The sequence below is a fragment of the Glycine soja genome, chromosome 2, assembly GCF_004193775.1.
Source record: "Glycine soja cultivar W05 chromosome 2, ASM419377v2, whole genome shotgun sequence".
Lineage (NCBI taxonomy): Eukaryota > Viridiplantae > Streptophyta > Magnoliopsida > Fabales > Fabaceae > Glycine > Glycine soja.
In genome coordinates this window covers 39,505,247-39,518,046 of record NC_041003.1, presented here as the reverse complement: position 1 = coordinate 39,518,046, position 12,800 = coordinate 39,505,247, and the positions used below count along the sequence as shown (strand labels likewise).

The following is a 12,800-nucleotide window of genomic DNA, read 5'->3' as shown; positions in this document are numbered from 1 at the left end:
GTAATTATCAGAAAGTAAGACAACGACGTTTTTACGAAAGACCGTCTTTGTATATGTTTTTACTTTTTAACCTAGCCCACGAAGGTTCTTTCGTTCTTACTCCGCTCTCTCATCCGTGGTCACCCTCTCCTTCAACCGCAGTCTTACGCCGCCGTTTCATTCTTACGCCGCCCTCTCCTTCAACCGCAATCTCTTGGAAACAAAACCCCCATCACACAGTGTCTCCCAACGCCACAAAGAAGAGGAAAAGCCACAAAGAAAGACATATCAAGGACACTGATGCTTTTCCTTTTGGGACTGTTACTTCAAGGTATGTTCTCGTGCTTTTCATCAATTTCATTACCTTCTCAACCAGCTAAAATATTTGACTAAAACTTATGCATGTTGTGGGTATTTCCATGGGCACGACAAACTAACATATGGAGTTAGCAAGGGTTAACAACTTTACTGGTTCCAGCAACGAAACTGGGTCTCTTTAATTTTGTGGATGGTTCCAGCTAAAATGTTGATGGGGTTGAAGTTTTTTATTTTCTTTAATTTTGAGTGTCTATTTTTTTTAAAGGAACCCGATATTTTTTTCTTGACTGCAGGTATCACATTGTAATAATCAGCTTTTATGTGCCTTTTTATTTGAACTAGTTTCTGGATTCTAATAATTATGTAATATTTGCATTTGTGGATAATAGGGATAGGATTACCTTGATTTTTAAAATATATGAAGGCTATAAGCATTCTTCATCTTCCAGGTCTTCTGAAATTTCTTCTCATTCTGCACCACCAGAAACAGAAAAAATAAATGTATCATTGGAATTGAGGTTAAATAGTATTTTTTTTAAAAAAAAGAATAAGCATCTATACAATATTTTCAACAAAGAACAGTTGAAACGTCAGAAGTTAAACTTTCTCACCAAAATCCCTTGGCACTTTGCATTTGAAGCACTCTGTCCTGCTAGCATAATTATGTACTCCACAGCCGATTCTGTTACATAAGAAAAAGGGAAAATAAGGTGAAATACTTTGAATTAGGAAGAAACTAATTAATTAGGATACAAGCATTTGTATCATATTTCTTTTTTTTTTTTCTTGTGTGCAACAAAAATAACTGAACTCTTTCATGTTGGCCAACATCGGTACTGTGTATTTACTGGCATGGCCCTAATTCTCCATCTCAAATAGGCACCTTTTGTCCAAATTCTCTCATGTTATTAAATTACATTGCTCACATTTTATGATAGTTTGGAATGTATGTTGGTGACATGTAGTCAGTATTTGTAGTCTCAAATTAAATGCAGGCTCTCTATATTGAAGTGTGAGGCAGCTGATAATGTGATGATAAATAATGTAGGGTAAGAATGAATGATACTATTTGGAGTAGTGAAAAAGTGATGGTAATATGAACTAACCTTGGGCAAAGCCAGTCTCCATTCTTTCATCCTAGGGGAAAAGTGTAAGATCCATATTCTCCAGATTTTGTGCCATATCCTGAACAGTAATAATCTTTTATTGCACCACATCTATAGCAGCTTGATCTACTGACATAGTTATGAGCTCCACAGTTGCAGAACCAATCCCCTGCTAATGCTTCAGTCTTGTTGTATCTGTAGGTTGAAGGGTCAGTTCCCCCATACTTGGGGTATCTACAACTCTGGCATGTTTCCCTCTTCTTGAAATTTATGTGCTCGCAAACACCACACATCCAATCTCCTCCATACCAGCTCATTTTCCTGATCAATATCCAAACTTGAAGCTGTAAATTTATGTAGCCTAGTCACACAGCAATGAGAAATATTACTAGTCCTTGTTTTATGCATTATGAGTTATGACCCTACTAAAGGCATGCAAATTTTTATCCATGGATAGGTTATTTGCATAGGGAACTACTGCCTTAGGTGATAGAATACTCTGTCATGATAGCATAGCAATCTTGTCAATTTTTTCTACTCTATTACCATGAGGTTCCAACACAGTGCATTAACAAAGAAAGATTACACATAATAAGATATTATTTAAGATGCCAATGACAAGCATGGAAACAAGAAATTTACCTTTTAAGAATAATGAAACAGTAGAAGTATCACGCTAGTAATGATTTTTTGTTGATATAGTAGTAGTACTTAGTTTTGAAATAGCTAGCTTGCGAGTCAAGATGGTGAGTCTGTTGCTTGTGTTGTGAGACTTAATATACTATTTGTAAGACCCATTGTGGTGGCACAAATGTCACTTCATTCCCCGGTAAAATGTAGAAATTACTGGAAGGCGTATATAAAAGTTTGCACCTATTCTATTGTAATTCTTACAAATGGCTGGAAAGATAAGTAATCTTTTTCAATAGCATACTATTGCCATATTATGAATATATGTGTTAAGAAGTGGGAAGTATAAGAATAAAAAAGAGTGTATTTTAAGGTCCTGCATGATTGCAATAATACTGAAAATAGAGTAAGTTATCAAAAGGCTAGAAATGAAATAGGAAAAGTTGTAAATGAGGGACAATCGATCCAAACCTTTAAAGGACCGGACTTTTAGCAAAATTTTGGGATATAATGGAGAACATAAAATATATAAACTTGACAAAAGTAGAGAAAATAAATCAAGAGTTTTGGTTATAAATAAAAATAATAAAAAAATGAGGCTAACTATTTTTATAATTTTCTCAATGCTTCACAAGGATCAGACTATAATATGAAAGGATTGGAAATATAAGAGAATGAACAAAATTTAATTTACTATTGTAGAATTTGAGATGAAAAGGTAAAAGAAGCTAAAGAGGATTGAATGATAGATAATAATTAAATTGTTGGCTGTTGAAGTATGGAAATGTGTAGAAAAACATTACTGTATATTAATTATTTGACTCACATAACTGTTATCTTAGATTGTTTTATACATTTTAAAGAAAAATTAATAAATAGATGAAAAAAATATCAATTTTATAAAATTAACCTTATCATCATTAATTTATTTTTAATTTTTGTTACCTATATCATTAATATTATAAGAAATATAAAGAAAAAATAATTAATATTATATTAAAAATTAAAATAACAATTATTTATGATAATGCTTTGTGGGTGTGTGCTTAATCAGCTGGTATGCAGTGTATTTGGCTAAGCAAAATGCATGTCTTTTCACTTTTCAGTTAGTGTATTTTTTATATACTTTGGTATAAGATTGTTTCCTAACTTATTTTGGGCTTTCTGTTGATGGTTACGTTTGAGTTTTGTTGTATGATTTGAAGAAGGATTAGAGTGCTCTGCTTTTTCTTTCTAATAATGCAACAGAGGCTATGCATTATGTTCATTAAGTAATCAATTATAATGTGCATGCAGGGTGATTTTATCTTTGTATTGGGTTTGGGTGGAGGGTAGCATAATAATTTTCCAAATTATCTAAAGTTTAGTTTGCATTAAAGAACTTTCTGAAGTTTTTACTTGTTTTTGTTTATAGGTTGCTTCGTATGAGTTTACCACCTTAACTTGCATCCCAGGTGTCATCACATATCGTGGAGCTAAAATCCAGGTATTTCCACATAAACATATTATATGTTGATAAATTTATCACCTTACTGTGCAAAAGATATTCTGCTTGTGGGTTGATAAGCCTGGGATGCCTAAAGCTGAATTTAGTTGTACCTTTTTCTGATAATAGTTAGAGAGAAGATTAAATGATATGTGAATGTTGCCTCTCTATATTAGTAGCCTCTGACTATAAGCTGCATGTGTGCTCGGGTCTAAGGAACATTGGCATAGGTTTTGGCAAATTTTATATTTCATCCTCTCACTGTTCATATTTCATGTATTAGTAAGTAGAGTTGTTTGTGTTGGTTGTTGGACCATAATAAAGTGACACTGACACGTAGAGAATCTAGGGCTACACTTGGTTAATCTAAGACTAGGTAATAAAAAGAAAATACTTCATTCATTTCATATACACTTGGTTAATCTAAGACTAGGTAATAAAAAGAAAATACTTCATTCATTTCATAACCTTCTTACAACTGAAAAGGCTCCCTTTATAAGGCAAAGCTCCCAGCGGGCTATAAAGCAGAACCATACAGATAACAGATAAAAGTAAATCGCATTCTAATTGAAAATTCTAATAATTGGCAAAGTCAGTCATCTAGGATGGTCTGCGTGTTTTTTGCTTGGGCCTTGCTGTGGAGTAGGCTGAAGTACTAGCTTTGCTTCCGGACCAGCTATCCCTAGAAGATTTTAAGTGATAAACACCTAAAGTTGATTAAAGCTTTGTCCTGTGTCATTTAATTGTTTGTGTTGATATTTTTATCCATATTATAAATGAATATATCTGGAGTTTTATTTTGATTGGGCTGAATAATTTCTTAAATTAAAAATTTGAGAATATCTTTTTAAGGTTCGTAATGCTTGTAGGAGTACAATCTAGTCTGTCTGTTTAAACTGTCAAATTAGGCATCAAAACATTTTGAGGATGAAGTTTATACAACTATGCGGAGGAGTTTCTTTTGTTTTTTTTTTTATATATAAATAATTTAGGCATTAAAGGGTTAATGTTGACTGTGTTTTCTAAATCTATTTTACCAAGAAGTCCCATTAATATTGTTTACTTCAAAATAAAATTTTTAACCATGAAAAAGCTTATCTTCAATTAGTTTGAACTTAGGTTCAGTTGGATATTAGTCATTTTATTGGTTCTCTTATTTGACATAGCAAGCACAATAAATTCCCACACTAACTGTTGGGTTCTTTGGAAGCATGTCAACCAACCAGAAAAATGATAATAAAAATAGATTATTCAAATATTGCTTATAAGGTATTAAAAGGTAGGCTTCTATTAAAAAAAAAAAAAGGTAGGCTTCTAATCCAGAAGATTATTATTCATCAACCGTGTTTTAGGAGTTTTTAAATTCTACGGGGATATATTTAGATGTGTTTTTAACTTGTTGTTTCTTTCAATTTATTTCCTTTATCTCTATTTTTAAGTTGAATTTTAATATTTTTAAAAAGTATTAATATTTAAAAAAACCTTAATTTTACATTTAGTTTGAACTAAAAAATTTAAGCTGAAATCTTATATTTTATTGGACAATTTTGATAGACTCATTTTTTTATCTTTATAAATAAAAAAACAAACATATTTTATTATGAAAGATATATAGAGAGAGACTAATCAAGTCATGTAAGTTATTTTAAAATATATATAATTTTTTTAATTGGTCACATGCTATTAAAAATGTGTTTGGAAATATATTTTGCAGTCAATAAATAATTAAGCTTCCATTAAGACATGAAAACTCATACCAATGATGCATGAGCTGACATACTATTAAGCTTTATCATCTATCTATAATTGGGACTTACCGTGGCAATTAATTGATTCACAAATTTATTTTTTATTTATAAATTACACTAAATTAGTACTGAACTTTTCAATTTATTTTATTAGTTTGGCTTGAATTTATTTTATCAGATTTGCGCTCGAGTATTCAACTTGAAAAACTAACCTCCAGTATGAGAGCTATGATTCAGATAATTCCTTTATATATTTTTTAGACATTTAACAACTCAATTAAAATTAATTTTAGATCAATGCATTGTAACTATAATGTCTTTTTCAATTTGGGTCTACTCTATGAAGTTTACCTGCCTGACATTTTTGGTACAAAATCATAAGTTTAATATTATTATGATCCAAAAAATTATTATTAAATTTTAAACTAATGGAATCAAATTTCAATTCACTTTTGTTAGGTTGAGTTTGATAGGCCAACCTTTTATAATCCATTTTTCTCACATATACAATTCACATGCAAACTGCAACTTAAATTGAAAAATTAAAGGAATCAAATTATCTCCCTCTACCACCAAACTTGTCAATCTCACTGTCATGTATCAAGCAAACATAAAAGCAAAGGCAGTGAAAGACTTTTACAGAGTTGGTCACATATCATCTTTTTTTTTTTAAATTAGCTTTTACATAATTTAAAAAAAGATAAACTTAAGATATTTTTACATTCCAAACACTCAAACAGGGAGGATCATTTGTGATCGAGTATGTTTTCTGGTTTCTTTCGTCATGCTCTCAGTATTCTGTTGCTTTTTAACTTGATCTTGGTCTTCTTCGGACTAGTAGTACATCATCCATATGCTTAAATCATGTTTAGCTTGCCAACATATTTCAGCTTTCTTCCTAAAGCTGCTCTTTTTTTCTCACATTCAGTTTATTGCTTACCATTTGGAATAGTGACAAGTAAAGACAAATCACAACTCACGGTCATCCAATTCCAAGAATAGAGGTTGGTTCCTTTCTTTATAGCTGATTATATTGCCTACTTCTTTTGTTCATTTATTCAAGATTTGAAGAAATTTCACTCATAAAGATGGATATTTAAAGTTGTCGTTTAGATCTTTGAACTCTCATGGCTAATTTTACAAAAAATTAATATATTATGTTAAGTTTCCTAATTTAACTGGTAGCTCTCTTTAACAAAATTTTGACAAAATTAATTTCATTCAAATGTCCAATAATAACCTTTAAGAGGCAGCAGATTCAAAACGAGGGGAATGTTCAGAAATGAATGCTCATAAATAAATATATTTGTAGGCTAGCTTTTTGTTTCTTAGTTATCAATTTGGTCTTCAAATTATATTAAAAGATTTAATTTGATTTCAAATTTCAGCGGCTTTTATTTATGAACAGTGGCAATTACTATATTTATTATTAGTTTAAAAAATAAAACAAATTTCATTTCTTTTTCTTCTTCACTTTTGGTTCTGTGCTTCGTTTCATCCTCAAAAGGATTTCCCAAGGCAAAGTCACGAGCATATTTAAGACATTAGAAATTGGGTCTTTGGGGACCCTTTAAATCCTTCTAAGATCCTTGAGTATGCCTCTGGAATTCCATTTGTCAAACAATTAGTGTATTCTGTCATATTGTCATCAGCAACATATATATCCGCAGCGAGTTCTGCACCACTCTAAAGCATAGGCATTGCATACAACAACTACTTCTAAAACTTTTCTCCAATTGCCAAGGCTATGTCTCCAAAACTTGAAAAAATAGGAGGCTTAACAGACCTATGGAGCTGATTGCTGGACAATTCCACATGCAGTTGGGTAATTATCCCATCACAATAAACCAGTACTTTCTCCTCGAAGCCTCTACATACATCACCAACCACACCCACTGTGATAGCAAATGTCCTGCACCCATTATATTAGGGACCACCTGAACCCAATACAATGATTGAAAATGTGCTGCACCTATTTTATAATTCCTTGCAGCTGCCATCCTTTCCCAATTACCCAAAAGCATCTCTCAAATAAATGTCTTGCAGAAAGACTTGCACCATACTACCATACTTAAGGACCTATTTTATAATTCCCTGCAGCTGCCACTGACCTTACCTTATTCTAGAGTAAGTTCACATGTAGCTCTTAAAACTAGAAGCAACTAAGGCTCTACATCACCCCGTTTCCTTCAATCCCTAAAAATTAGCTTGGAAGGTTGTGTGAGAATACCTATCATTGACTGAAAGACTAAGGCAGAGGATCATATCCTCTGCATTCACTTGTCAATGCATTTAGTAACTTGGAACTATCAAATGAAGATTGAATAACTCATTTTATTTCGACCAAATAATTTTAAAAAATGAATTCCAAATTTCAGTTGTTCAAAATTGAACTACTGAAATTTAGAACAAATATAAAATAAATTGAATGCATGAAAATGTGACTGCACTGAATTTATTTCCCAAGACAAATAGAAGTCAGTCTGAAGTCTTGAAAATGAACTAATGTTTTTGTGTTATTGAATTACCTTACAGCCATATGTTGTATGTGTGTTTCAATTTTTTTTGTTACACAACTGTAATGTTGTTGTGCAATTAAATATGAAATTATTCTTAATTTGTAGGTACCGACTGTTACGGATTGGCAAAAAGTACTTGCTCCTTCAGTCTTACTGCAACAAATACTATCATACTGCTCATCTTCGGAGGTATGTATGCCATTCTTAAACTGTTGTGGTTAACTATTATATTTTTGCCCCTGATGTAAGTATTGTTTATTATTACATTCTACCTCATTGAGTGAGCCATAGTTCCCCGTTTGAGCTTCAATACAACGATTAATACGGATAGTTTGGATTAATTGTTGTATTGAATCTTGAATTGTCCGTTTGGACAGTTTGGGAAGACAATTTTTTTTTACTTCATTTTGACTTACAAGTCAAGTATGTTGTGTTATTTTTTATTATATTTTGGTCACTGCATCTTGCTTTGTTCTCTGGGTGCATACATGAGCGGTGTCAATTGATGTCACCGCTTTGATGTCGTGTACTTGGAGACCAAAGCGAAATGCTGCCGAAATTTAGTCCAATTTAACATAACCGCCTTAACTTGTTTGTTTGAATGAAGTAAAAAATTGTCTTCCTAAACGGGGTAGGGTCACACCTTTTTACAATAAAAAAGAGAGGTTCGCATGCATATCAGATAATGAACCTCGTTTGACAGTACACCAAATATGGATCGGAGTTGGATGAAAAGACCACGCATAACTGAAGAGTACGAGAATGGGGTTGAAGATTTCTTGCAATTTGCCAAACAAAATGCTCCAGACTTTCATGGGGTATACTTCTGTCCATGTGTGAAATGTTTGAATGGTCGACGGCAATCTTTGGATGACATTAGAACACATCTGATATGTGATGGTATCTGTCCTACTTATACAAGATGGATATGGCATGGTGAGTTATCAGAAATGTCATCAACCCCTGGAAATGTTGGAGTTCATGAAGAAGTTGGTGATCATATAAAAGACATGCTACGCGATCTTGGACAAGAGGGTTTTAGGCAAACACATGCACCATATTATGAAAAGTTAGATAATGATTCAAAGACACCGTTGTATGTCGAATGCACTAAGTATACACGGTTGTCAGGGGTGTTAGCTTTGGTGAATTTGAAAGTAAGATTTGGGTGGAGTGACAAAAGCTTCAACGAATTACTGTTGTTATTGAAGAATATGCTTCCTGAAGATAACACGCTACCGAAGAATCATTACGAAGCAAAGAAGATATTATGTCCTGTTGGAATGGAATACCAAAAAATACATGCTTGCCCTAACGATTGTATCTTGTATAGGCATGAGTATGCTGAACTGCGCAACTGCCCTACATGTGGCGTGTCACGCTACAAAGTGAATTCCAACGATTGCGGTGAAGATGCAACCACATACAAAGATCGTCCATCTAAAGTTTGTTGGTATCTTCCAGTAATACCAAGGTTTAAGCGATTGTTTGCTAATGCAGAAGACGCGAAAAATCTAACATGGCATGCTGATGGCATGATCAAAGATGGATTGCTCCGTCATCCTACTGATTCTCCTCAATGGAAAACAATTGATCAGCTGTATCCAGAGTTTAGCCAAGATCCCAGAAACCTAAGGGTTGGTCTTGCTTCGGATGGAATGAATCCATTTGGAAACTTAAGCTGCAATCATAGTTCGTGGCCTGTTTTGCTAATAATCTACAACCTCCCTCCTTGGTTGTGCATCAAGCGGAAGTACATTATGATGTCTATGATGATAGCTGGTCCAAGACAACCAGGAAATGACATTGATGTGTATCTTGCTCCCTTGATTGAAGACCTCAGAAAATTGTGGGTAGAAGGGGTTGATGTGTATGATGGGAATGCTCATGAGACCTTCAAGTTGCGTGCCTTGATATTTTGTACCATTAATGACTTTCCAGCATATGGTAATTTGAGTGGATATAGTGTGAAAGGCCACCATGCATGTCCCATATGTGAGAAAGACACAAGTTACATCCAAATAAAGCATGGCAAAAAGACAGTGTATACAAGACACCGAAGATTTTTAAAACCTTTTCACCCATATAGGCGAATGAAGAAAGCCTTTAATGGGACATCTGAGATTGACAGTGCACCGATTCCTTTGTCAGGTGTTGAAGTTCTTGATCGGGTGAACAACATTACCGTTATCTATGGGAAGACACAAAAAAAGGATGGCTCCGCAAACAAAATTTGGAAGAAAAGGTCCATCTTTTTTTATCTGCCTTACTGGTGCAATTTACATGTGAGACATTGTTTAGATGTTATGCATGTTGAGAAAAATGTCTGTGATAGTTTGGTTGGGACACTGCTTAACATTAAAGGGAAGACAAAAGATGGTTTGAAATGTCGTCAAGATCTAGCAGAAATGGGCATACGTCAACAGTTGCATCTAGTGTCAAAAGGGCTTCGAACATATTTACCGCCAGCATGTCATACGATGTCAACGTCTGAGAAAAAAAGTTTTTGTCATTCTTTGAAAAATCTTAAAGTCCCACAAGGATACTCTTCAAATATCAAGAGCCTTGTATCTGTGACTGAAATGAAGTTGGTTGGTTTGAAGTCGCATGATTGTCATGTTTTAATGCAGCAATTATTGTCTGTTGCCATTCGTGGTATATTGCCTGACAAAGTAAGGGTTGCAATAACTCGATTGTGTTTTTTCTTCAATGCCATCTGTAGCAAAGTCATCGACCCGAAACAGTTGGATGATTTGGAAAATGAGGCTTCGATTATCATTTGTCAGTTGGAGATGTATTTTCCACCAGCCTTTTTTGACATAATGGTTCACTTGGTTGTTCATCTGGTTCGAGAAATACGGTTTTGCGGGCCCGTGTATCTGCGATGGATGTATCCGGTGGAGCGGTACATGAAGGTATTGAAAAGTTATACCAAGAATCAATATCGGCCAGAAGCAAGCATTGTTGAAAGGTACGTGGCAGAAGAAACTATTGAGTTTTGTTCTGACTACATTGAAAATGCTTCACCTGTGGGTCTTCCTCTAAGCCGTCACGAGTCTAGCCACCAAGGTAGGGGGACACGAGGATTCAATGTTGTAACCATGGATCGCCAACAACTGTCACAAGCACATTTATATGTACTAAACAACACAGCTGAAGTTATACCATACATAGATGCTCACAAAGAATATGTTACAACTTGTCACCCAACCATGAATATGATGCGTGTGTTGCAAGAGCACAATAAGAGTTTCGTCAATTGGTTTAGAAAAACAATATTTGCTAGCGACAACGCTTCTAAGACATTATCATTGTTAGTTGTTGGGCCTAATCTCAATGTCTTAACTTGGAAGGGGTATGATATCAACAATTATTCTTTCTACACAAAATCCCAGGATGATAACAGCACTATACAAAACTGTGGAGTAACGATTGATGCTCATTCGGAGCACTTTAGTAGTGCATTAGATAATCATCCTATTCGAGCATCCATGCCTTATTATGGACTAATTAAGGAAATCTGGGAGCTTGATTATGGTGAATTTAGAGTGCCTGTTTTCAAGTGCCAATAGGTTAATGGAAATGCTGGTGTCCGACAAGACAAAATGGGTTTTACTTTGGTTGACCTTCAAAAGATTGGTTACAAGGAAGAGCCATTCATCCTGGCAGCACAAGCAAGAAAGGTGTTTTACGTTGAAGATCCCAGTGACGCGAGATGGTCAGTGGTTCTTCAGGGTAAAACAACTGGTATCCCTCCCGATATTGATGCTTCAACCCTTGATGTTAACGACATCCCGACGTTCTGCACAGAAATGCCTTCGGTAAATGCTGAAAATGAGGAGGATGATGTATTTGCAAATCGGATCGATCATGATGAAGGTTTATGGGAAAATATTGCTACTTGAATGTGGTATATAACCCAAATTTTCTTTATGTTGTCCATTGTGATTTTCAATTTGCTATTATTTGTCTTTCATTATAATTTCAATTTCATACTTGTATGTTGTGACAATTAAGTTGGCATAATTAATTTTTCTTTTTTATTGCAGCCATGACAACACCCCCGAGATCCCCTCCACCACCAGATTCTCCTAGTGCAACCACAAAAAGGAAGACTAGACAAACTACCAGGCTCCGAAGGTTGACTGCACGAAGCTTATATCAAGCACGACCAACTGTCCACGTCAACACTAGTACTGGTAGAGGATCTGGCCCGCATAAAGAAAAATTCCATAGTTACTTGGGGGTAGTGGCGTGGGAGAAAATCCCTATTGTTCAGGCTACTTGGAAAGATGTCCCCGACACTCTAAAAGTTATTGTATGGGATGACATTTTGGTAAGTCCACTCAACTGGTAACGAGTTTACTTTTGTGTATATTTAATGCCTGTGGAAATTTGGTTTATGCAAGTACTAATTGAAAAGTATTTATTATTTTAGGCCAAATTTGATATTCCTGAAGGTTTAACTGCGAAGAAGAAGGTTATGTCCACGGTTGCGACAAGATGGAGGCAATTTAAGTCCTCCCTGACCTCCAAATATGTATACAATGACAAAGACGATCAACAAAACATTGATCCATTTGCTAAGTATGGTTTCGATCGAGAAACACGGGAAGCATTTTCAAAGACTCGACAGACACCTACTTGGAAGGTTTAAATTGAATTGTTTTTACTCAACATTTAACTTATTTAATTGTTGTCAAAGTTTTGATATATTGACTTGTATTTAATAATGCTGACAGGGAATCCGTAAAAAAGCACAGGAAATTCAAAAATTCAACGACTGTCCCCACGTACTGTCTCGTGGAGGGTACGACGTGCTTGAAAAAAAATTGATGGCCGAGAAAACAAAGTCAAGAGTGAATCAAGGTGACGGTACTGACAATACAGATGTGGTCGTCGACCCTCCATCCCCTATTGCAAGACATCTGAAGTGGAAGAAGGCTAGAACTAACAAATTTGGGCAAATGACATCTGCTGCAGCTCAAGAAATCACAGACAAAATTGTAAGCTC

General features: G+C 34.6%; 1 protein-coding gene and 1 pseudogene across 1 annotated transcript; one reads left to right on the top strand and one right to left on the bottom strand.

The window, feature by feature from the left end:
• Positions 1-894: 894 nt before the first annotated feature.
• Positions 895-1,726, bottom strand: LOC114376051 (annotated as a pseudogene).
• Positions 1,727-8,499: 6,773 nt separating this feature from the next.
• LOC114376042 lies at positions 8,500-11,358 on the top strand. Its single transcript, XM_028333953.1, has 2 exons — positions 8,500-9,957; positions 10,417-11,358. The coding sequence occupies exons 1-2, from the start codon at positions 8,500-8,502 to the stop codon at positions 11,356-11,358; spliced, it is 2,400 nt and encodes a 799-aa protein (XP_028189754.1).
• Positions 11,359-12,800: the final 1,442 nt, after the last annotated feature.

What these genes read in the sequence shown, in the direction of transcription:
- LOC114376042 (XM_028333953.1), top strand. Translation starts at nt 8,500, where the DNA reads ATGGATCGGAGTTGGATGAAAAGACCACGCATAACTGAAGAGTACGAG. An exon ending in GTGTTGAAGTTCTTGATCGG is followed by an intron (nt 9,958 to 10,416) that starts GTGAACAACATT and finishes GTTTTAATGCAG; the next exon opens with CAATTATTGTCTGTTGCCAT.